The 22,687-nt window shown below is 33.8% G+C and overlaps 3 protein-coding genes and 1 long non-coding RNA gene across 4 annotated transcripts in view; 2 read left to right on the top strand and 2 right to left on the bottom strand.

Moving 5' to 3' along the window:
- Positions 1–83: 83 nt before the first annotated feature.
- Positions 84–947, bottom strand: LOC657326 (ATP synthase subunit d, mitochondrial). The gene is made up of 3 exons (XM_963792.5): positions 721–947; positions 452–670; positions 84–401 (listed from the first exon to the last, which is right to left on the bottom strand). Exons 1-3 carry the CDS (start codon positions 840–842, stop codon positions 224–226), a joined length of 519 nt encoding a protein of 172 aa, XP_968885.1. The 5' UTR covers positions 843–947; the 3' UTR covers positions 84–223.
- A 169-nt stretch (positions 948–1,116) lies between these two features.
- Positions 1,117–22,687, top strand: part of Src64B (Src oncogene at 64B) — a 34,804-nt gene continuing 13,233 nt past the window's right edge. The window contains exon 1 of the mRNA XM_961321.4: positions 1,117–1,334. The gene's annotated coding sequence lies outside the window, so the exon portion shown is untranslated. The remainder of the gene's footprint in view (positions 1,335–22,687) is intronic.
- LOC135266012 (uncharacterized) lies at positions 12,760–14,115 on the top strand. Its single transcript, XM_064356512.1, has 2 exons — positions 12,760–12,981; positions 13,039–14,115. Exon 2 carries the CDS (start codon positions 13,039–13,041, stop codon positions 14,089–14,091), a length of 1,053 nt encoding a protein of 350 aa, XP_064212582.1. The 5' UTR covers positions 12,760–12,981; the 3' UTR covers positions 14,092–14,115.
- LOC135266028 (uncharacterized) lies at positions 14,598–20,798 on the bottom strand. The gene is made up of 2 exons (XR_010333970.1): positions 15,157–20,798; positions 14,598–14,824 (listed from the first exon to the last, which is right to left on the bottom strand). It is a non-coding gene; the product is annotated as an uncharacterized LOC135266028 (long non-coding RNA).

The raw sequence follows: 22,687 nt of genomic DNA, 5'->3' as shown, positions 1-22,687 counted from the left end.
GTACACGTTAGAAAACCGAATGGTATTGACGATTGATAAAAAATTGAACAAAGCGCTGTGGAATGTTTTAAAGAACAAGCAAAAATGTTTATCTAGTTTATTTCATAAAGAAAACAAATACACTGAATTTTGCAAGAAGCTGTTTTTCCTCTAATAACACAGGTGTCTCAATTATATCAGCTCAAATTCTAATCTGTTTACATTTGGTAAACTAACAGCCCATTTAATGGTGTCCGGAAGCTTCATCATGGGGCCCAGGCTGGTCCTCAGGACCATGGGGCCAGAAAGTGGGTCTGTTGATAGGATCCAGGGCCTGTTCAGGATAAGCATCCCTGAAGTCTTCCATGGTCATTTTATCGAACGGAATCAACGATGTCAAATGAGCCAATTGCTTCTCATACCTTGAGACAAAAAACAAGTCATTTAACCACAAAAAAACCTTAAAACTTACTGAGAAATCCTAGCACTCGACTCCCGTTTGAACTTCTCAATCTCGCCCTTAATCTCCTGCTCCTGGGCGTCAACTTGCGAGCTGACGGTGTCAGGGGGGTAGGGAATCTTCAACGCAGAGTATTGCTTCTGGAACTCGTCCACCATCCCAGCAACGGGGACCCGGGACTTGTAGAACGACCAGTTGATCTCGGGGGCCTTCTCCGGGTTCTCCATCACTCTAAATTTGCATAAGATTACGAAAAAAAGGGGCTAAGGGCGGCCAAATACCTGCGCAAGTAGTGGTCGGACTTGGACTTGAACTGCTGGAAGAGGCCCTTCTGGTGTGGGGGCACCCTTTCGGCCAGTTGGGCCCAATTGATTGAACTTTGGGCGATTCTCTTCGCGGCCATTATTACGCAATTTCGGTTTTAGAGCAAAAAATTGACCGCAAGGACGAAGGTTTTTGTGGTTATGTAATTTGACAGGTGTGGCAGGACTACCAACACGGTGCCGATTTGCACCCCAACATTAGAATTTTCTTTTGCTTTTTAACTTGAAATAGGTCGAATTTGGTTAAAAAAAACATAATTGTGGCTGTTTTTCTTAGCGTTTTTGGACAAGACAATTTGCAGGTCCTATGTTTATGTTAATTTAAAGTGGTGGGGGTTTCTAGGGACTTCTGGTGTGAATGCAGTTCAGTTCTGTCAGGTTTTCGCAGATTAGGCAAAATGGCTGTAGTGTACGCAGGTTTTGTGTTGATGTTCTTCAATTAATTTAAGTTTAAAAGTGTTGTGATGTATGATCGCGTCCCAATTTAGTGAAAAAATACGTTTTTAGTGATTTGAGTAAACTTGAACAACAATCATTTGGTTGGACTTTGTTATAGTTACTTTATAAATAAGGTCAGTATTTTTGTTGTTAACATGACATGTCATTGTTTGAAAAATAATTGATTTTACTGTATTTTCACAAAAGCCGGTCATTATCTCAATTGAGAATTGATTCCATTGTATCTCGATCCAATTTCCACCGCGTAATACTTTTCCACAACAGCAGTACCGCAATTTTCATTTTTCGCAAATGTGAGTCATGTACTTTTCTCCCGTTTCATTTGCATAATTACCAACCCTTGCGTGCCCGAATTCATAGATTTCGCCCAATTTCGCGTAATTCGACTGTACGTCGTCCCTCAGTTATTTTGGGTCGCCCCATTCATGAGGGGAGATCGAGATTAGAACGGATTCATCATCCGGAAAAAGTCGGGAAAACTGCGACGTGCGTTTTCCGGATGGGAATTGGGTCGGAGCCGAGACGGCTCGAATTTCCCGACCGTGATTGCGAGATGAAAATGGCTCTCGGCGCCACATTACAGCCCCAAAGGCATCTTAATGACAATGGAACGAACATACTTACTGTATTAAAAGGGACGTGGCGACGCTTCCACGTCTCAACAGGTGATTTCGTTTTTATGAATTCATTAAGATGGGACGTAATCGATTTGATTAGATTCCAAGTCGTTGACTTCTAATCAGAAGATGGAATGTGGTAAATGTGCGAAAGCCAAGTTCAAGCCTGATTGATTGGGGATCTTATTGATCGATTTGTGGAGCTATACGTGGATTGATAAGTGATAAAAGCGGCAAAAATGGAAACAGTTCACGTAAATTGTCCGTACTATCACAAAATATGTATTTGCCGCAGTTGCAGTCGTCTGTCTGTTTTGGTTTTGTTCGGTTTTGTTGCGATGCTCAATAGATTTAATTGTGAGGAAATAATATGTTTGTAGCAGCTTTTCATGTAATTGCAGCCAAGGACGTGAAATATGAGTTGAAATTGTTGAAGATATCGATTTTTTGCGTGAAATACGTATATTTATTCATTTTTGAAGTTAATAATTTAAATTTCAATTAAAATGTTTTTTCGCATAATTAAATTGGATACACTGAAAAAATTAGCTTCCTTCTTTGTACTATTGGATGTTGCGAACGTCACTTACAGGCCACTTTAGTCACTTGGACGTAGTACATGATTGTTTTATTTATGTCTTTGATGTTACAGATATAATAGAAAATTATTTTTCTTATAAACTAGTGAAGTTTCTTTTGCAATACAAATTCTTGTTTTACACAGAAATCAAAATATGTTAGTAACCAACGCAATTGCAGTGCAGCCATCAAGACAATAAAATATTACTTTTTTGTATCCAAAAAATAATAAAAGATTTTATTTTTTCTGCAATTTTTTCTAGCGGCCTAAGTGCAGAATAATAATATAACTAATAAGACACGCACGATTTCTTATCAATATTATCACAGTTCCGAGAAAGAGTTTTAACTACATTTATAAAATCGTCAGTATTTTTTCATAAATGAATCACAAAATAAAGTAAACTAATTAAGGAGCAATTTTCTAGAGTTCAGCAAGTTCGTATGTCTAACAAAATCAACATTCGTCATTTGTTTTATTTTTTGTTTTTTATTTTTAACATCCTTCTATAAGTTACTCTAAATGTTCCGTTTTTAATTCGTTTTCTGAATGAGACTCCAAATATTATTTAGAAATCTGTAAAATGTGATGAAATATGTAAAATAAAAAATTAAAAACTTGATTTTTAGATGTACTGGGTGAGTCCACTGAAAGTCTATTTTTACTAATGTCTTAAAAACTAATAATCAGAATCACACAGAAATCCATCATTTGCTATTTTTTTTCTCTCTGTGCGTGTGAATTTTTCTACAGTTCCTTATAGTAATTTAAATTAATTTATGATAAGTCTGTGATTTTTTTTATTAGTTCCAATTATCTACTGAAACAAACCACGCTTACACTATCTTGTTTTGTGCAAAAATATTGAAAATTAGGTTTATTTATTAAGTAATTCACGTTTTACAGTTCACGTAATAAAATTTTAAAAATTATTTTGTTTAATTAATTTGAGTTTTGCAAATTAACTGGTAACAAATTTAATTGAACACTAAGAATTAATTACTAATTAGAGTAATTTGAATGAAGTTTTAGAATTTGACTACATTTAAATGTTCAGTAAAACCTCTCAACAATGGACACCGATGGGGAATCTTTAATTGTCCGTTGTGAAGAGGCGTCCGTTAAGGGAGGTTTCACTGTAATAAGCTAAAAAATTTAAGCTACACAACAAAATAAACTTTTCTGTTTTTATTTTAAGGCTAGCGACATTTTTTTCGTATTTTTTACACACAATAACATTCCGGCAATATTTGTTTCAGTGTGTTATTACTTATTACTGTTATTAGAAATAATTGAAATTTTGGTTAGGTATAACGAATTGTGGGGAATTGTATGAAAATCCTGAAAAAAAAAACACATGCATAAACGCTGGTTGCTGTATGGTTTTTAGTTTTAGTTTTTAGTTAATAAATTAAATATGAATTGGAATTACACACAGGGAATGTTTCCAATGGTTAACAAATTATTCTAAAGCATAAACCCGTTCACTGGAACATGTAATATTAATTTCAGATTACGTATTTATTTAATTAGGGCCTTTTTTCACATGAAAACGTTTGAAAATACATTTTATAACCAATATTGATCTGCTTTTACTTTCGTTGTAATAAATAATTCATTACATTTGATTAGTATTTTTAATTGTGTGGTTGGCTTCTAAAAATAATTTTATGAGTGTTACTGTGAATATTGAGTATGATCCAAAGATGCACCCACAATGATCCACTTTTAGAGTTTGCTGAAAAGTTTAAGTAATTGTCTTGATTGAAAGTACACATCCTGTTTAATTTTTAATAATTCATCCAAGCAGAAACGAAATTATTAAACGAATCTTTATTCATAATTCAGACATAACACGCACGTACACTTCCTTACGTTTATTAATAAAAGTAGGATATTTTCGTCTAAAGACCAGAATATATGATACGTTTGGGGAATTCATTTTTATCGATTGATAAGACCCCACTCGTCAAACCGTGACGCAATTCGCATAAAAAATGCATGCTGTCGTATCATCGGTTCCTTTAATTTTCCATCCACATTTTTAGATAAGCGGATAACCTTTCTCTCATCTTTTCCCCAGTCACGAGACCTAAATATTAATCCCAAGCCATCAGACAACAATTTTGCTAGTCATTTTTTGGTCTTACGTAAAGCTATTACTTCCTGCACTACAACCATCGACATTGAATTTTTATCGGACTAAAAAAGCTAACGTTGAAAGTGTTTCCGGTCAATTACACTCGTGCTCAAAAACACATTTTTTCTCCGAGTTTAGACGATGCGTGGGTGCGTACGCAATTATCTGGCAATGTAACACTCAACTAATGACGCAAATAATGATTTTCTTCTGGTGATAAAATCCCAAGAATGCCGTAAATACTATCATAGGTAAATCCGGCTCTTATCTCGTTTAAAGCAGCCGTAATAAACTCGTACGTTATTTTCGATGTAAAATAAGCAACTTTCTAATCCTGGTATAATACGATGATGTATGGGTTTGTAAAGCCTCCAAGTGTTTGATTAACGTTAAAACAAGTCTGGGGGTGTGTTTCGAAGCGTCGAGGGGGTGATTTGCCCGTATTTATATAGACGTAAAACCACGATATGTCGTTGAGAAAACACCCCCGTTTTAAGCGGATTATGTTTTCCACTTTTACGAGCGAAATTTAAGCCTCATGTTCGAAAAGCCGGATTTTTAGATGCTGTACAAATTCGAGTTATCTTATCATTGGATAAATAACTAGGCATTGTTACAACATACAATAATTACTTTTTGCAATTAGGTTTCGAGGAAAACGTGAGGGGCTTGGCTGAGGGGCGAACGTAATTATGCATACGGTGGAAAAGAGGAATTTTGATACGATTGGGTGGGAAAAGCTGCTATCAGCACTTCCGGCCAAAAGGGAAAATATTTTTTATTCCTGATAACGTTTAACTGGCTCAATAACTTTCCGAAGAGCCCCATAAAGCTCTGAGTCGAAGCTTTCATTGAACAATCGGGCTATTTTAGTTCTTGTGTTGAGTGGATAGTTTTATCGAATTCCTTATCATTTGAATGCTCTATTTACACACGAATTCTACATCTGTGATATCTGTCCTGGACGACATATTTCTGACACCCGATCTGTAAGACAACGTCTCGAACATTGTTACCACATGTCTCGTCTAAATTTAGACCGGATTTTTTTTCACCAAATGACCCAAACACATTTATTTTTACAACACCGACGCAGCTATTGTCATCGAAATATGCCTAATGAATATTTATGAAGGACTTCAACCACCTTGTCGCACAATTACGTGACGTTAGAATGCCCGTCTGCTTACAAATGACAAAAAGTTTTACACATTTCCTCGATCAGAACAAATCCGGGATTTCGATTCAATTTGTTAGCGAAATCGGCGATCTTGGGAACGATCTCGGCACGTGAGATGTTCAAGCCTAATAAATGTGGGAAATTTCGTTTCGCATTTGAATCGCTTGAATAATGCAGAGGTTATTTTTAATAAATGCAGCGAGTAATTTTTTAAATGTTTCCATCGATGTGGGAGTCGTTTGTTTAAAATATTTTGTTCAAATTATTTTTTTCCCATTTGAAGATTGTCTTTAAGTTTTTCGAATTCGTGAAATAAGCCCACACGAAAAATGCGCACAAGAAAAAAGCCCACAGGATAAATGGACACACGGAAAAACCCACAATGAAAAAAGCCCATCCACAAAAAACTCATGAATAAAAGTCCAATTGTCAAAATTTCACGGAAAAATTAACTTACTGGAAACAAAATCTGCAGTGGTGGATAGATTTATAAATTTAAAATTATTCGGATAACAAAAATATTTCAGAATAAATTTTTGCTACAATTCTATTCAAAAAGTTCTGATAATGATATTTGTCTGATAATTGGTGTACAGCCACAACCCGTTAGGCCCTGTTAATGAAAATATTTTCAACAACTATCTTATTTTAAATGGGATATGTTTTTTACTGCTTTTTTGGATTTCTTGAATGGATGAGCTTTCCCTATACCGTTTTCTATATACAATAAAACCTCTTAATAACGAACACCTATGAAGAATCTTTAATTGTCCGTTGTGAGGAGGTGGCCGCTAATGAGAGGTGGGCAGTTTTAAATAAAATATCATTCCATAAATGTCCACCAAATATATTTAAATATAAAACATGAAAAAATATAGATATAAAATATAAATATATTTTACAAAAAAATGTTTTACTCGTGCGCAAAATTCTTAAATAACTGAGGTATAATATGTTACATGGATTAAATTAATACGTTTTGTATTACTTTAGGTGAATTTAATTTTTTCGATTTTTTGGCCATGTTGACAGTATAAACATTTTGTTATCAAACTTTTTATTCTTAGATATATTATAACTAAAAAGCTTTTCAAAATAAAATTAATATTATTTAAAGAGATTTTTTACTTAAAGTATTCAATTTTTGTTTGGTTGTTTTTAGGAGCCGTGTCTTTTATAATTATTGTTTACATAATTTCAACTATTTTGTAACAGGTTGAAAGTATTCAGACAGCATGAGTTTACAGAACTTCTGAGGCAAGTTTTCTCTTTATCACAATCGTCTTCATCAATCTTTTTATCACGTTTTTCTAAAAAAAAAATACGCTCATCGCTAATTAATTCTGGATTTTCGGTACAGAATTTTTTATACATTTCTACAAGGTTCTTGAAACAAATGTTTGTTCGGTTTTTCCATTTAAGATGTTATGGTAATTGGGAATTAAATTTGTCTGTGTCCGTTGTAGAGAGAGATTTGAAGAAGAGTTGTGAAGAGGTGTCCGTTAATCGAAAATGTCTATTAAGGGAGATTTTACTGCGTTCAGTAGTTTTTGAAATTTTTTGGATTTGCACCTTTCACTTCAAAAATCGGTAAAAAGAAAAAAAAGAAAGCCTATATCTTTCCTTCAGTGTGTTCAAAATTGGAAGAAAAAAGTTTACGAACTCCAAAATCTTAACGTTATTTTTGAACAAATTCTACAAGCTATAAGTCAATGCTTACAAATGAAAAACCCCAATTTTTATCTCACTAAGTGGATGAAAATTTAATTTTGCAGCGATCTGTATTAGCATTTCCTATACCTAGCTGTAATAATTTTCAAGTTATGTTATGGAAATTCCTTACTAGCCACAGATATTTTTGCACAGTTTGACAAAGAAACATTTCTCACGAAATCAAAGAAAAGTTTTGTTCAAAATTTTGCTTTCTTTTCCGTTAAAATAAAATAAATTCATTGGATTTAGATTTGAAATACTCTGATTTCTTATATTTTACTCAATTTCCATGGCAAAACACCAAAGAAAAGATCTAAATCGGTAAAGCTTCTCTTTCAAATAGACCAAAAAGGATTTCAAAGTTTTTAAAAGCGGAAAAGTTATCGATTTATGAAGTCAAAGATGCAAATCCGAAAATTTTCAGAAAACTAAATATTTCGAAAATAATTAAAAGCTGATAAAAACTCTCTTAAAATAACTCTAGTAATAAAAAAATGCGGTAAAAATTATAAGTTTCCCTTTTAATAGAAGAAAGTTGATAACGCCTTCCGGTATAACCGGAAGTGCCGCCATGTTAAAAATATTTTGATTGTTTATGGTTGTATACAAATTTTCAGATGACGATCACCATTAGAACTTCCAATACTTCTAATGTGGGATATAAACGGATCAGTCTGAATAATTCACACAGTTTACGTTATTACTGTTTCGCAGCAAAGGATTCATGTGTTTTTTCATATGTAAATTAAAAATATCTGTTAAAAAAACACTTTTTTAAATTCACCACTTATAGCGAACCTTGGATATAACGAACTGATTTTGATGCATTTTCTGAATTTGCTATAACCGGAGACCACTGTATTTTGTTCATTTTAATTTTTTTTTAATTGTCTGTAATTTTTTTGCTGTAGAGTCTGTTTTGTTACGTGATTTAGTTCCTTTTCGCGAGTTGTGCCGTGCCGTAGGCACCCTAAGAAAGCATTAATTTTCCGCGCCCCCAGTTTCCAATCTTTGCATTTCGCATTCCTAACCAATCCTAATCGAATGAAGGTTCCGCCATCTCCGGGTCTAATCCAACTGTACCGAAATTCTCGGGCCCGCATTCCGCCAGATGTCGATCCCCTCCGGATCGATATGGGGGTGTCATGGGTCCACTACGTCTCAACATCCGAGGGTCGTTTACGACCCTCATTTCAAGGTTGCTGTAATTAAAACGAGCGGTTTTTACGTGACATCATAAACGTCGAAAAGTCGCTAAATAGCACGTCGAAGATCGATCGGAGGGAAATTGGGTCGGTGGGGTCGAAGGATTTCGTTGTGCCATCTATTGTCAAGATGTCGAATCGATCCGCGGGGACGTTTAGTCGTCAACTGCATCCGACAATGATTCCCTTCACAAACGAGAAAATTATCGGATGATAAAAGGGGGCTTTGTTGTATTGTCAGGACGGTTTATTGTATCGTCTAATTTCGAACGTTCAAAAGCCAATTAAATTTAACTATGATGGTGCTGCAAGGACGTTCGATTCGAAATTATTTACTGGAAAAGCAATAATTAATTTTTATAATTGGGTGGATGGGATCGTCAAGGAGATAAACAATGTACACGCTAATTAATAATTATATGTTTGATTTTTTAAGTTTGTTTCTTTTTATCCACGTATGATGAAATTTCACGGGAATCGGAAAGTCGATAAGGTTCAGATCGGGACGATTTGGCGGCCACTTGACAATAGTGGCGCCAGTATCTGAATCACAATAAAATTGACATCATTTGTTTATTTTAAGTTTTTCCTGATTAGCTATTGTATTCAAGTGTTGTCGTTCCTGACTCCAAAATATATTTATTAATCGAGAAAATTAGATCAATTTCCTGTGTGGTTTGTTTGTGGATTTTTTTTCTTAATTATGAAGTAATTTGTGAAACACCGTTAATAAAATGTGGTAATCGACGATGAAATTATTTAAACTTAAAAATACCATATTCTAATCCTTTAATAGATTTTGATTAAACTTAATTGAGTAGTAGATACTATTTCAAATTATATGTCTTTATAATATCACGGTTATATTCGATTTGGACATGTCGTTTAATTAGCATTTTTTGATCCGTTACTACAGTTAGACAATGATACATGTACGCCAGATTGCATTGGACAAAACAAACAGAAAAGATTTTAACTTTAAATATTATTTAAAAATTTCGCTTAATGATTTTATGTAACAATTATAAGTTTTACGAACGATAAGGTGGTGGTTTGGGTTTTTTAACTATGTTTTGAAAGATAGTAGCAAGATCTTTTGGTCATATTACAGGGTGTATCAGAAATACGTGTTTTAATTTTACCACGTAAGAAGACTCAACTTTTCCATACATTTTGTAAAATTCTTATTCAGTATTTTTACTCTTTTTCTTCTTTTTTTGGGCAAACGAGTCGGTAAGTGTTTATTATTTATTTTGTATTATTTTTATATTCATAGCAACTATTTTCATTATTGTTTTAAATTGCTCGTCACTGTTATTTTTGTATCCATAAGCGGATGGATACACGTTTCAATTATGTTGTTTTTCCCAAATTTTTAAAAAAATTTGCGGAACTTTATTGAAAAGTTACAAATAAAAAAATGTTTTATTTGTTGATCTTTGTTACCTGTTAAAATTAACACCCATTTCGAGTGATCTTCACAAAAGACTAGAACTTTTTTGTGGTAAAATTTCTCAAAATTGTAGCGTTTCTGGCTGTAAAACGTACTCATATGTTTAAACGAGGGAAAGATAAATTCACTTTGATTTAATTTAACATTTTTTGGTCAGGTTTATCGAAATTTTTCGAAAAAAAAAATAGTTTTTTGTAGCTCAAAAAGTTGTTTGAACATTAGAGAATGATAAATCGTTTTGGCTTTAAACAGTATTCAAACGCTTAATAATGGAAATACAATCTCGTTTTTGACTTAATTTGGCAGTTTTTTGGCCATATTTAGCCACATTTTTCGAAAAAATTGAGCCTTTTTAGTTCAAAAAGTTGCTTAAATATTATTAAAGGCAGAGTATTTCTGGCTGGAAAATGTATTCAAACGCTCAAAAGAGGAAAAGATAAATATAAAAATTAACATAATTTAGCAATTTATTGGTCTTTAGCGAAATTTTGCGAAAAAAAAATGAGTTTGGAATTTAAAAAATGTTTGAACATTGGTTTTGATTGAGAAAGGCAAAGAAGCACAGTTTTCGACATAATCTGTTCTTACGTTTCTGGATGTAAAACGTACCAAAACGCTTTAAAAAAGAAAATTCATGTTTTAAAACACTTTAACATAATTTAGCGAATTTTTATAGTGATGGGTACAATTGATTTGAATGATTTCAACTATCGAATGAATCATTCATTAAAATTCATTCATTTAATTTTTCTGCAAACGCATAGTCCATCAGTGACACATTAATTAGTTTTATTGGTATGACTTAGCAGCTAAACTACTTGTTTGGGTAAAAAAGGGGTAGAACTAATTTTCATTTTTATTGTAAATGTAAAAAAAATAAAAATATGCAGATATTGAAAGTTGAATTTGTTTTATTATGAACAACTTAAAGGACTGTTGTTTTCTAAACAGTCGTGATTCGAGGACAGACATTAGTCAGATATTTCGCAAAAAAGAAAGAAACGGAAACATAAAAGATTGATTTTTATTCGGAATCGATATTGTGTTCATATTCATTGATTAACGAATATTTCTTAATGAATGAACGAATTTATTGTATCGATTATAATTTGAATGACAGACAATCATCGAATATATCAATAAAATTAATTCGATTGTGTCCATCACTAGAATTTGAAGAATCATTACAGCCCAGGGTTAAAATTTTCGTAACTCAGATTTTTTTAACCTATTTTTGACAAAATCTAAACCAAAAATGCTGTAAAAAAGGGTAATGAGTTTTTTTTAGCTAATTATCTAATTTAGTGATTTTTGATCCTGTTTAGAAGAATTTTAAGAATAAAACTGAGTCCTTACAGTTCAAGCATCAACTAGTGCTCCAAACTTTAATGTTTTTTGTCATTTTTGACAAAATTTCGCGAAATAATTCTGTCTGTCTGGAAAAGAAAAAAAATTAAGTTTTTACCCAAGATGAGAATTCTGCAATATGAATTTCAAATGCCATAGATAATTTTTCAATTGACGACACTGTCTGGATCGTCAGACTATTAGTCGCCAGTATGGTAATGACGCACTTTCTTCACATGATTTCATGAACTTCTTTTGATGACAAATTCCGATTTGGGCTCGGCATAGCAGCGTCAATCATTTCACATTCATATGCATTTCATTGTTGTGATTATCTTTTCTAATGGCAATAAAAGGAGTTCATCCGGGTCATCGAATTTTCCTCGGTTTCATCCTTTGTTATTGTTTGTGTCCGTCCGGTGGTCTTCAACCTAACTGTAACACTGATAATTGAATAGGCTTTGTATTTCGTGAAACAATAAACCTTTGAAGAGCTGGCGTTAGCGTTGTTGAGGCACTTTAGCAATTATGCCAGTGGCAATAATTGCAGTTTCCCATTCGATATGTATAATTTGATCAGATTACTGCAATTATTATCGTTCTAGGTGTTTTAACGGCAAGACTCTTCCTCGAAATGACAAAATTCAATCATTTTGTGTGACAGAATAATTGCGATATTAATCAAAAGTGACCGGAACGAGTAACAAGGACGTGCGCTTGCAAAATTGAAAATTATAATATGCGACGATTATTATTAAAATTACTAGACGAGCAATTAGAAACAGAAGCGGAAATTGTTGCTACACGAATATTGTTTTCGCAAAAATTCCAATTGACAAACATGTGCTAGACTGGTAATAATTATAGAGATTTTGCACTGATGTGGGTCGCTGATTTAGTTGCGACGTTTTTTGGACGCGAAAATGTCACTGAATTTATGAATACTACGAGTGTTACGCAAAACTGTTGAGTGCTTGCCCATTGTTGGCTCTTATCAGAGATGATTCTAAATTCGGCGAATTGATTAAATGATGCATATTTTGGGATTCTCTCACGAGCAGACGTCGTGCAAACAGGAGGATTATTCTATTTTTTGTGGATAATTAAAAATGTTTCACCAGTTAGAAAACGGATTTTATAAACAGCTAGAAATTGTTTATTGAATAAAAATTAAATTATAGAGTAATTTTCTTATTAGCAGTAATTATTTGCTTGTTCATATTCTCGAGTTATGGGAAACAATAAAGTATATTATGATTATGAAAGTGTTTTCTTTTTCTCTTCATTCTTAAACCGGGAGATGATAAATTGCGTTCCCACTAGTAGTATAAGCGAACAATTAGTGCTAATGAGGTCATTATCTAATGACCGCTGCAACTTTCTCTTAATGACCGCTACACTTTGGCCGCTACAATTTTGCTATATGTCATACAATATATAAGACCAAAGAAAATTTAGGAAAATATTCAGTGTTGTTCTCGTGTTTGTTCTTGAAGAAGACGTCTTGGTGTATTGTGAAATTAAGGTAAGTTTTTTAAGAAATTATTTTAAATATTTATTAACTGTTGTGAATTTGTGTTAGATGCCTGGAAAACGTGTATCTTCTATGCCATTGAAAAAATCATCTCCGAAGCGTTTTAAAGCCCCAGGTGATGGTGGATGTGTAGAAGAAGAGGAAATTAGTGCTTCGCAAGTTCCATCGGTTCCGAAGTCGTCTTTGTCAGCATTTCCAGCTGCTTCACCACCACCACCACCACCATCGCAATCCATAGAATTAGCGAGAGTATCTGAAATAGGTCTTAGCCAAGCTGCATCCCCCAAGTCGCCTCAGCCTATCCACGCTGAAGAAGACATCATAACACCAGCTGAATGGTCGGATCCTGTGTTGGAGCGATCGTTGATGGAAATGGCCGACAACATCGAGAAAAATGAAGCTGAGAGAAGTGAGAAAGATGAAGCTGAGAGAACGGCTCGGATGGTGATCAATGAGAAGTTTCGTTTAATTCATGAAGTGGTGTATCCTATAACTAAGTCTGGTAGCAAACTTTTATCGATTGGAGTAAAACCACTCCATGATTTTGTGCCGTTGTTGAAGATACATAATCCAGAATTAACATCGGCGATAAGTTTTTCTATTGAAACCTTTGAAGAGTTTTTAAAAGAAATGAGCAAGATCTTTGAATCAAGAGAGGAGGACGAAGAAGTAGAAGAAATTAGTGTTCCAGAAGGTCAGATGTTGTGTATGCTAAGTGGCTACGTCGTGGTGGTTTGTAGATATAATACTCTTCAATTTATACCTAGTCAACCCAGCGTGTACAAGGGCATTTATTTATCATTGAACACAATTAAAACTGTCGTAAATATGGGCGAGCATTTATTGAATCTGCTTCATGCAAGAAGAATTCAATATAAATTCTATCCATGTTACGATAGTTTTATAAATAATGTTGCGCTTGATGTTATGGAGAATGGATGTAAAAATTTATCTCAAAAATTGTATGATATTATTAAGAATCGGTATGAACAAAATGCAACCTTGTATGAGATAGTTTTGAAACTGCCTGTGAATGTAAAAACTGCTGTCGAAAATAGAATACAATATTATAGGGAAAATAATGATTATAACTGTCTGTGATAATAAATAATTAAATAAAATGTATACTCTGTTTTCTTTAAATATTCCGCCGCGTAGCAAAAGTTATCATTATTGGTTTGGTGTTGAATAATGAAAGTTATTTGAAATAGAATGGACTTACGATTCAAATCTCCGTTTACAGCAATTATAGCTGGTCCAACTGCTTGCGGAAAAACGCACTTTATTATACGATTTTTGAACCACATAAATTCGGTCTGTGATAAAAAATTTGAACGAGTGCTTTGGTTTTATGACGAGTGGCAACCGTTGTATCAAACTAATGTAATCAATAATAGTAATCTTGAATTTCGTCAAGGCGTTCCTGATATGAATGATTTTGATGGTACAGAAGCGACATTGATAATTTTGGATGATCTGATGAGAGAGACTAATGGCAGTGTGGTCGATATTTTCACTAAGGGAAGTCATCATCGAAACCTTAGTGTCTTCTACATTACGCAAAATTTGTTTCATCAAGGAAAAGGACAGAGAGATATTTCTTTGAATGCGAACTATATCGTTTATTTTAAAAATCCTCGTGATAAAGCTCAAATTAATTTCTTAGCTAGACAGATTTTTCCTGAAAATATAAAATTTATCCAGGAAGCTTATAAGGATGCCACAATGAGACCGCATGGTTATTTGTTGATTGATTTAAAACAAGATACTCCAGATGAATTCCGTATTCGAACAAATATTCTACCTGATGAAGAACCTTCTTATGCATACATACCTAAGAGAGATTATAAATATAAAAGTAAGTAGTTTATGCGTCAGTCGTCGTTGAGATGTCGCGAGCGTTAGAAAGAAACGCCGAGTTATTAAAATTTTTGCATAGAACAACACCTGTTTATCGTAAATCAATTCTTAATTCTGCCGATAAAAACTTGGTGCATTGTATATGCGAGTGCGCTCACAATACGTTATTAGGGAAAGTTCCTTTAAATGGTTCTCAAAAGAGCAAATTAAAGAAACATAAAAAATTACTGAGAAATTTAGTAAATCGTAAATTATCTCTCCAGAGAAAAAAGAAACTAATTGTGCAAAAAGGAGGTGCTTTCTTACCATTGTTGTTGGCTCCAATAATTTCGGGTGTGTTGGGTCATTTATTTAATAAATAATGGAACATACGAAAAAAATGGTACTCATTGATTCATCCGAACTTGAACGTTTGCATAATAACAAAAGCACTCAGCCAAACACCCTAAATGATTTAGATCATGAAATGAAAAGAATCATAGATACGAAAAACATTGATGATAATGAAAAATGGATTTTGTATAATCAAGTGCTTCAAAGATATCTAAAAATGATAAGTCGTTCTCGTGAACCTGTTACCATACCTGTGATTTATTCTAAAGAAAATCAATTAGAACAATCTGAACGAATTACTCGAAACATTTTGAGTTCCCTACCAAGACCCTTACAAGTTAAAGCGAATGCTTTGTTAAACAATTTAACACACAATGGAGTTGCATGGAATGAAACCGGAAACGTTATCTACGATGGAAACACAATTCCTGGTTCCAATATATTTGATCTAATCACTGATGTTATGAAGAGTAGTAATAAGTTAAATGCCGAGCCTGTCGGATGGAAAAATTTTGCGGAAATTTTGTATAAAATAAACGTTCCACGTACTCTTATAATTAATCCAAAACGTTTGAAATATATAAATGAACAAGGTGCTGAAAAGCAAGAAGTAAAAAACGAAGTGAAAGTAAAACCAATATCGTCGTCAAAGTTTGACACAGAAGAAGAAGAAGAAGAAGAGGATAGTCAAATAACGAAGAAATCAATGCGATCGTCATCAAGAAAACAAAAACGCTTGAGAGTTCCTTGGTCGCCGTATGAAAGCAAGTAGACAAAAATGGATGAAATAAAGGAAAGATATTTTATACCTCGTGACCCTCTTGGTTTTTCGAGTCCTAACAACTTAGCTAAGTTTACAAATATACATAAGAAAAAAATTAATAAATGGCTAGAAGGTGTGGAATCTTATACATTACATAAGCAAGTTCGTCGTCGATTTCCTAGAAATAGTTATCATGTAACCAACATAGACGATTTATTTCAAGCTGATTTAATAGATATGAGAAACATCGCAAAACATAATCGAGGTGTAAATTACCTATTAACTGTCATCGATGTATTTTCCAAGTTTGCATGGGTTAAACCTTTATACACAAAGACGGGAAATGAAGTGGCTGCAGCTTTTAAAGAAATATTTGATGAGCGTGTTCCGGTTAATCTTCAGACTGACAAGGGAAAAGAATTTCTAGCGAAAAATGTCCAAAAATTGTTTAAACAATATGATATAAATTATTATGTAACAAATAATCCTGATGTAAAAGCTGCTGTGGTAGAAAGGTTCAATAAAACTTTAAAAACAAAAATGCATAAATATTTTACGTTTGCAAATAATATGCAATACATTGATGTATTACCCGAATTCATGCACTCTTACAATAATTCTTATCATCGTACTATTAAAATGGCTCCTAACGAGGTAAATCCTGACAACGTTGCGCAAGTATACGATAACATTATGAGTACGAGAAAGAAGAATATTAAAACGATCAAACTCGAAAATGTGTACAAAGTTGGAGATTACGTCAGAATCACCAAGTACAAGCACGTATTTGAAAAAGGCTACATGAGTAATTGGAGCGGTGAAATATTCAAAATAACTGATGTTATAATGAGACAACCCGTTGTGTACAAAATTTCCGATTTAATGGATGAACCAATAGAGGGCGTCTTCTATCACCCCGAATTACAGCGCGTAACGTACGACCCCCAGAGTACATTTCACATTGAAAAAGTATTGAAGAAGCGATATAAAAGAGGTAAATGTGAAATTTTTGTGCAGTGGAAAAATTATCCTTCAAAGTTTAACTCGTGGATTCCGTGCAGTTCCCTTACATCGATATGAATAACGAATTTTATTTAACTTTGGTATCAAACAGCTCAACCAATTACTTTCCCGAAAATACAACAACGCACTTTTGCACACAACTTCCAAAAACTGTTCATTTGGATGGTGAATGGTGTGTGGGACTTTCGGAAATACAGTATCCGTGTTCCTTCTTAACCATCAACAGTGGTGAAAATATTATTTACTGCTCTTTTGAATTTAGTTTATCGGCGATTATGCAAAAAGGTGAAAAAGCCATTGACATATTGTTTAAAGATCCCCGTTTTGCGACATGGATCGATGATCAGGTTCGAAGAAGGAAATACAAGTCTTCGAAAGAATTCATGCGCGATCTTAAAATGAAAACGATCACATTTGAACACGATGTAATTATGACGAAATATAAGACTAAGCTTGAAGCTGGTAACTACGAAACGATCGAATCTATTGTGGATGCTCTAAACTCGGTAAGAGTTTTAGTAAAAGATAATGTTGAGTTCAGATTAAATGATGGTTCAAAAAGAGTAACTGTAACAAGCAGTAGCAAATATCTGACAAGTCTATCATTTTCACCGACATTAAGTCTACAATTAGGTTTTCAACCGGATACAAATGTACTGAGTAAAACTTCAACACATCCAGCAAACATTATGTTGGGTTTGCCTTCACAACTTTTCGTATACAGTGATATAATTGAACCACAATTGGTGGGCGATATAATGGCAAAAGTAATTCGAATCGTTGTTATCGATAATAAACACTACATTTACGGTACACATCATACGCAATTATTTTCGCATCCGCATTACGTGCCTCTGTTGAAAAGGGAATTTGAAAACATTGAAATTGATATAAGAAGTGCAACTGGTGAGAAAGTGCCATTTCAGTTTGGAACAGTGTGCGTTAAACTTCATTTTAAAAAAATTTCGTAATGCCTTCATGTCATTATCACGATTACTACATCAATCAAGCTGGTTCAGGTGTAGGTGCTATTTACAAAGGAATTAGTTACCAAAAGGGTTATGGTATTGGTAGTTTTTTACGGGGACTTTTTCGTACGGTAATGCCGTTAATAAAGAGTGGTGTTAAAACAATTGGTAAGGAAACACTACGCACTGGTTCAAATTTTCTTGGCGACATTGTTAATGAGGTGCCTGTAAAGGATGCATTCAAGACACGTGTAAATGAGTCAGTTGAAAATTTGAAACGAAAAGCTCAAGATAAATTAGACAACTTGGTAGGATCTGGATCTATAAAAAGAAGGCTAGTACAAAATAAAAGTCAGAATAGTTCTTCACGTCGTTCTGCAAAGAAGTGTAAAACGAGTTCAGTTATTAAACATCAAGATATCTTTAGCTAGAATGTCGTTTTTACATCCTCATAGTTGTGAGTGCGCGAAAAGTGAATTGGATCTTTTTGCTTTACCGCCAACTCAAACAAGCATCGAAAGCGGTCAATGGGTTCATTACAAAACTGTATCTAGTATATCTGAAAATAGTCCTTTAGAATTTGTAATACCAGGTGGTGAAGACTATATAGATTTATCGCAAACTTTACTTTCACTTTGTATTAAAATATGCAAAGATGACGGTAGTAATTATACCGCTGAAGATACAATTGGTCCAGTTAATAATATTCTCCACTCAATGTTTAGTCAAGTTGATGTATACCTAAATCAAAAACTGATTTCACCACCAAATAATACATACGCTTATAAATGTTATTTGGAGACACTTTTAAATTATGACTCAGGGGCGAAGAATTCCCATTTAACTTGTGGATTATGGTACGCCGATACGGCAGGCAAAATGAATGTAGTAACCAATGAGAACAGTGGATTCGCCAATAGACTCAAACTAACGTCGACGAGTAAAGAAGTCGATCTTATTGGTCACTTAAATTGTGATATATTTAATCAAGAAAAATTTTTAATCAACGGTGTAGAAATGAGATTAAAATTTGTACGTTCTCGTGATAGTTTTGCATTGATGTCATCAAATAATCTTAATGGAAAAATTCAAATTACTGATGCAACTCTAATGATTAGAAGAAATCGGATAAATCCAAGCGTATTACTTGCGCATGCAAAGGCTTTAGAGCTTTCAACTGCAAAATATCCAATTACGCGAACAGAATTAAAGGTTTTGACTATACCGCAAGGAGTACAAGGAAAATCATTGGATAATGTTTATTTGGGCCAACTTCCAAAAAGATGTGCATTGTGCTTTGTGACAAATAAAGCATTTAACGGTGATTATTCCTTAAATCCATTTAATTTCGAAAACTTTGGTTTAAACTATCTATCCTTGTACGTGGATGGTAACCAAATTCCTAGTAAACCCTTACAACCTACATTTATCGGTCCAAATAAGAAATTTGTTTCAATGTACCACACATTATTTTCTGGTACTGGTATACATTTTCTAAACACTGGAAATGGGATTTCACGTGATAATTATGCTGATGGATATTCAATAGCTGTTTTTGATTTGACACCTGACTTATCATCGCATAATGCTCTTTCATGGAATTTGATAAAGAACGGAAGTTTACGAATAGAAGTTGGTTTTAACACTGCTCTTACAGAAACTGTCAATTGTTTAGTGTATGGTGAATTTGATAGTGTAATAGAAATTGATAAAAAACGTAATGTAATTGTAGATTATAGTAGTTGATAAATTTATATAAGTGATAAATAAATTGCTATTACAAATGAAAAATTTGCTACTTTCATTTTACCCGTCATCCGAAATGGTTGTGTTTGTGGATTTTCAAGGGTTCAATTACGGTAATTGTACCGAAACTTTAACCATAAAAGAATTAGCTGTATTTAATACGAACAAAAGCGCACCAGACATCTTTTTGTTTAAACCACCCGATGATCTTTCAACCTTACCGCATCGTTATCAGAAGCAAGCCGATTGGTTGACGAATAACTTTCACGGGCTTTCTTGGAACTGCGGTAATTACGACTACGAAAAGTTGTCTGAAATATTGAATGAAACTACGAAAAATTCAAAGTGTATATACGTGAAAGGAATAGATAAGAAGCGTCTACTTTTGAAACGTTTACCAAAAAGTCAAATTGTAAACATTGAAGATTTAGAGTGTCCATCGCTTCGTTACTTGAGAGAACATTTTGATACGAATTGTTGTGTGAATCATATAATCAGCGATTCGGTGTGCGCTGTTCAAAACGTACAAAACTTGGCTAGTTGGTACAATGAATACTTTACAACTCAAAACGTGTCTGGAGATGATCTCTCGGAAGAAAAGACACCACGTTCTTGTTTCTGCGTATAACACTCTACCTGTCCTAATCACCAGACCCTCTATGGTTATTATCAACAGAGACCCTGATTACCTCCCGGGTAGTCATTGGATGGCTGTTTACATTGATAAATTTGGTTTCGCATACTTCTTTGATAGTTTTGGAAATCAGCCGCCTCCGAATATTTTAAAATTTCTTAGAAAAAATGCTATGATGTGGTCTTACAATATTTCTCAAATTCAAGATTTTTCTTCAACCGTCTGTGGCAAATACTGTACTTTATTTCTTTTAAACTACGCATTAGGCAATTCTGTTGATGATTTTCTAAAGTTATTTAACAAAGATTTTCACAATAATGACAAACTATGCAACAAAATGTTTAACAAATATTTCATGAATAAATAAAGACTTTGCAAGATCCATGTTTTTTCTTTCTTTCCTTATATCTCGTTACTCACCAGCATGACGCGGACGGGGCGCGGCGCGGACGACGGGGCGGCGGCGCGGAAACGGGCGCGGGACGGGACGGGGTGGCGGCGGCGCGGGAACGGGCGCGGGACGGGGTGGCGGCGGCGCGGGGACGGGCGCGACACACACACACACACATTCTGGGTTAAATCAAAATAAAATCACAGAAATCATATTTATTAGATTTATTTATTTATTAAAAGATTAAATAATACATCTTATATTATTATACATCTCTATAGCCATATGGTAAGGTGTCAAAAGAACCATCATCTAAACGTCGTCGTTTTGTATAATTTATACGATACGTCTTAGTTGTTTCTTTTGTCATAACATCATAAGTCTCATTTCGAATTATTGTGCGATCGGTCAATTTAACAGTTTGGTCGGTGTTATTACACAGCATGTCTTTTATTTTGTCGAAATTAACTAATTGAGCATTTTGATAATGCAAACTTAACCCCTTGACTTTACACACAGTTTGAATTTTGTGCTCATTTTCATTCCAAAATTTGTAGGCATAATTTTTAGGACCCCCACTGACAAATTCAGTTATATAACTACCTTCGCCATATTCAATCATTTCGTCAGTGAGGTCACCTAGGAAATCGCCAGTAGGAGGTTCATATTCCCCTTCTTTTTTAACGAAAATGATACTATCGGTATCAAAATACAATACCCTTTTGCCAAGGGGTTTTAAATACTTATATAATTCTAAGCGTGCACCGGCTGTTGTATAGCATGCAAGCTTGGCTAAGACCTATTTCAGATACTCTCGCTAATTCTATGGATTGCGATGGTGGTGGTGGTGGTGGTGAAGCAGCTGGAAATGCTGACAAAGACGACTTCGGAACCGATGGAACTTGCGAAGCACTAATTTCCTCTTCTTCTACACATCCACCATCACCTGGGGCTTTAAAACGCTTCGGAGATGATTTTTTCAATGGCATAGAAGATACACGTTTTCCAGGCATCTAACACAAATTCACAACAGTTAATAAATATTTAAAATAATTTCTTAAAAAACTTACCTTAATTTCACAATACACCAAGACGTCTTCTTCAAGAACAAACACGAGAACAACACTGAATATTTTCCTAAATTTTCTTTGGTCTTATATATTGTATGACATATAGCAAAATTGTAGCGGCCAAAGTGTAGCGGTCATTAAGAGAAAGTTGCAGCGGTCATTAGATAATGACCTCATTAGCACTAATTGTTCGCTTATACTACTCCCACTTTATAACTCCAGATTAATGTCTTATTAAAAAATGAAAACTTCTTAAAAAGTTTTCCCCGTAAAATATGTTCATAAATAATTGATTGTTATTAAAAGCTTTTAACTTATTGTGTTGTCTATCTGTTTTTATTTTCCGAGTCAAATTTGAGAGGGTTCCAGTTGTCCGAACGAATCGAAATTTTGCATACTTACGTAATCACAGGTTAGGTTAAAAATGGATGTTTGATTTATACATACCGCATCTTATACCAATATACAGTCACGATCAAAAAGAATGACACCCCTACCAACCGCGCCGGATAGCAAAAGTCCGACTAAAATATTTTAGATCATAAATTTCAACAAACCTAGAAACTGTCCAGCTAGTTTATACAATAACCCGCTGGTTTATAAATTAACCAAACATCATTAACCGAATTATATCGAACAGATTTGTGGCTGCGGTTTTAGGGTCATTCTTTTTGATTGTGACTGTACATGGTATGTTGGACATTATATATTGTATGCATCTGTATAATTGTATATGTAAAATTCGATATATTTTTCGGTAATTTTACTAATCCGTCGGTCAAGAAACAGTTATGAATTAAATGTTAAATATTCATCTTCTCTTGTTGCTTGTTTTTATATTATCTATGCTTTTATATTATTATTTAAAATTCTGATGGTGTTAAAATTATATTTTGTATTAGTACATGT

The sequence above is a fragment of the Tribolium castaneum genome, chromosome 1, assembly GCF_031307605.1.
Source record: "Tribolium castaneum strain GA2 chromosome 1, icTriCast1.1, whole genome shotgun sequence".
NCBI lineage: Eukaryota > Metazoa > Arthropoda > Insecta > Coleoptera > Tenebrionidae > Tribolium > Tribolium castaneum.
The sequence above is the reverse complement of the archived record's forward strand: the minus strand, read 5'-3'. Positions and strand labels throughout refer to the sequence as shown.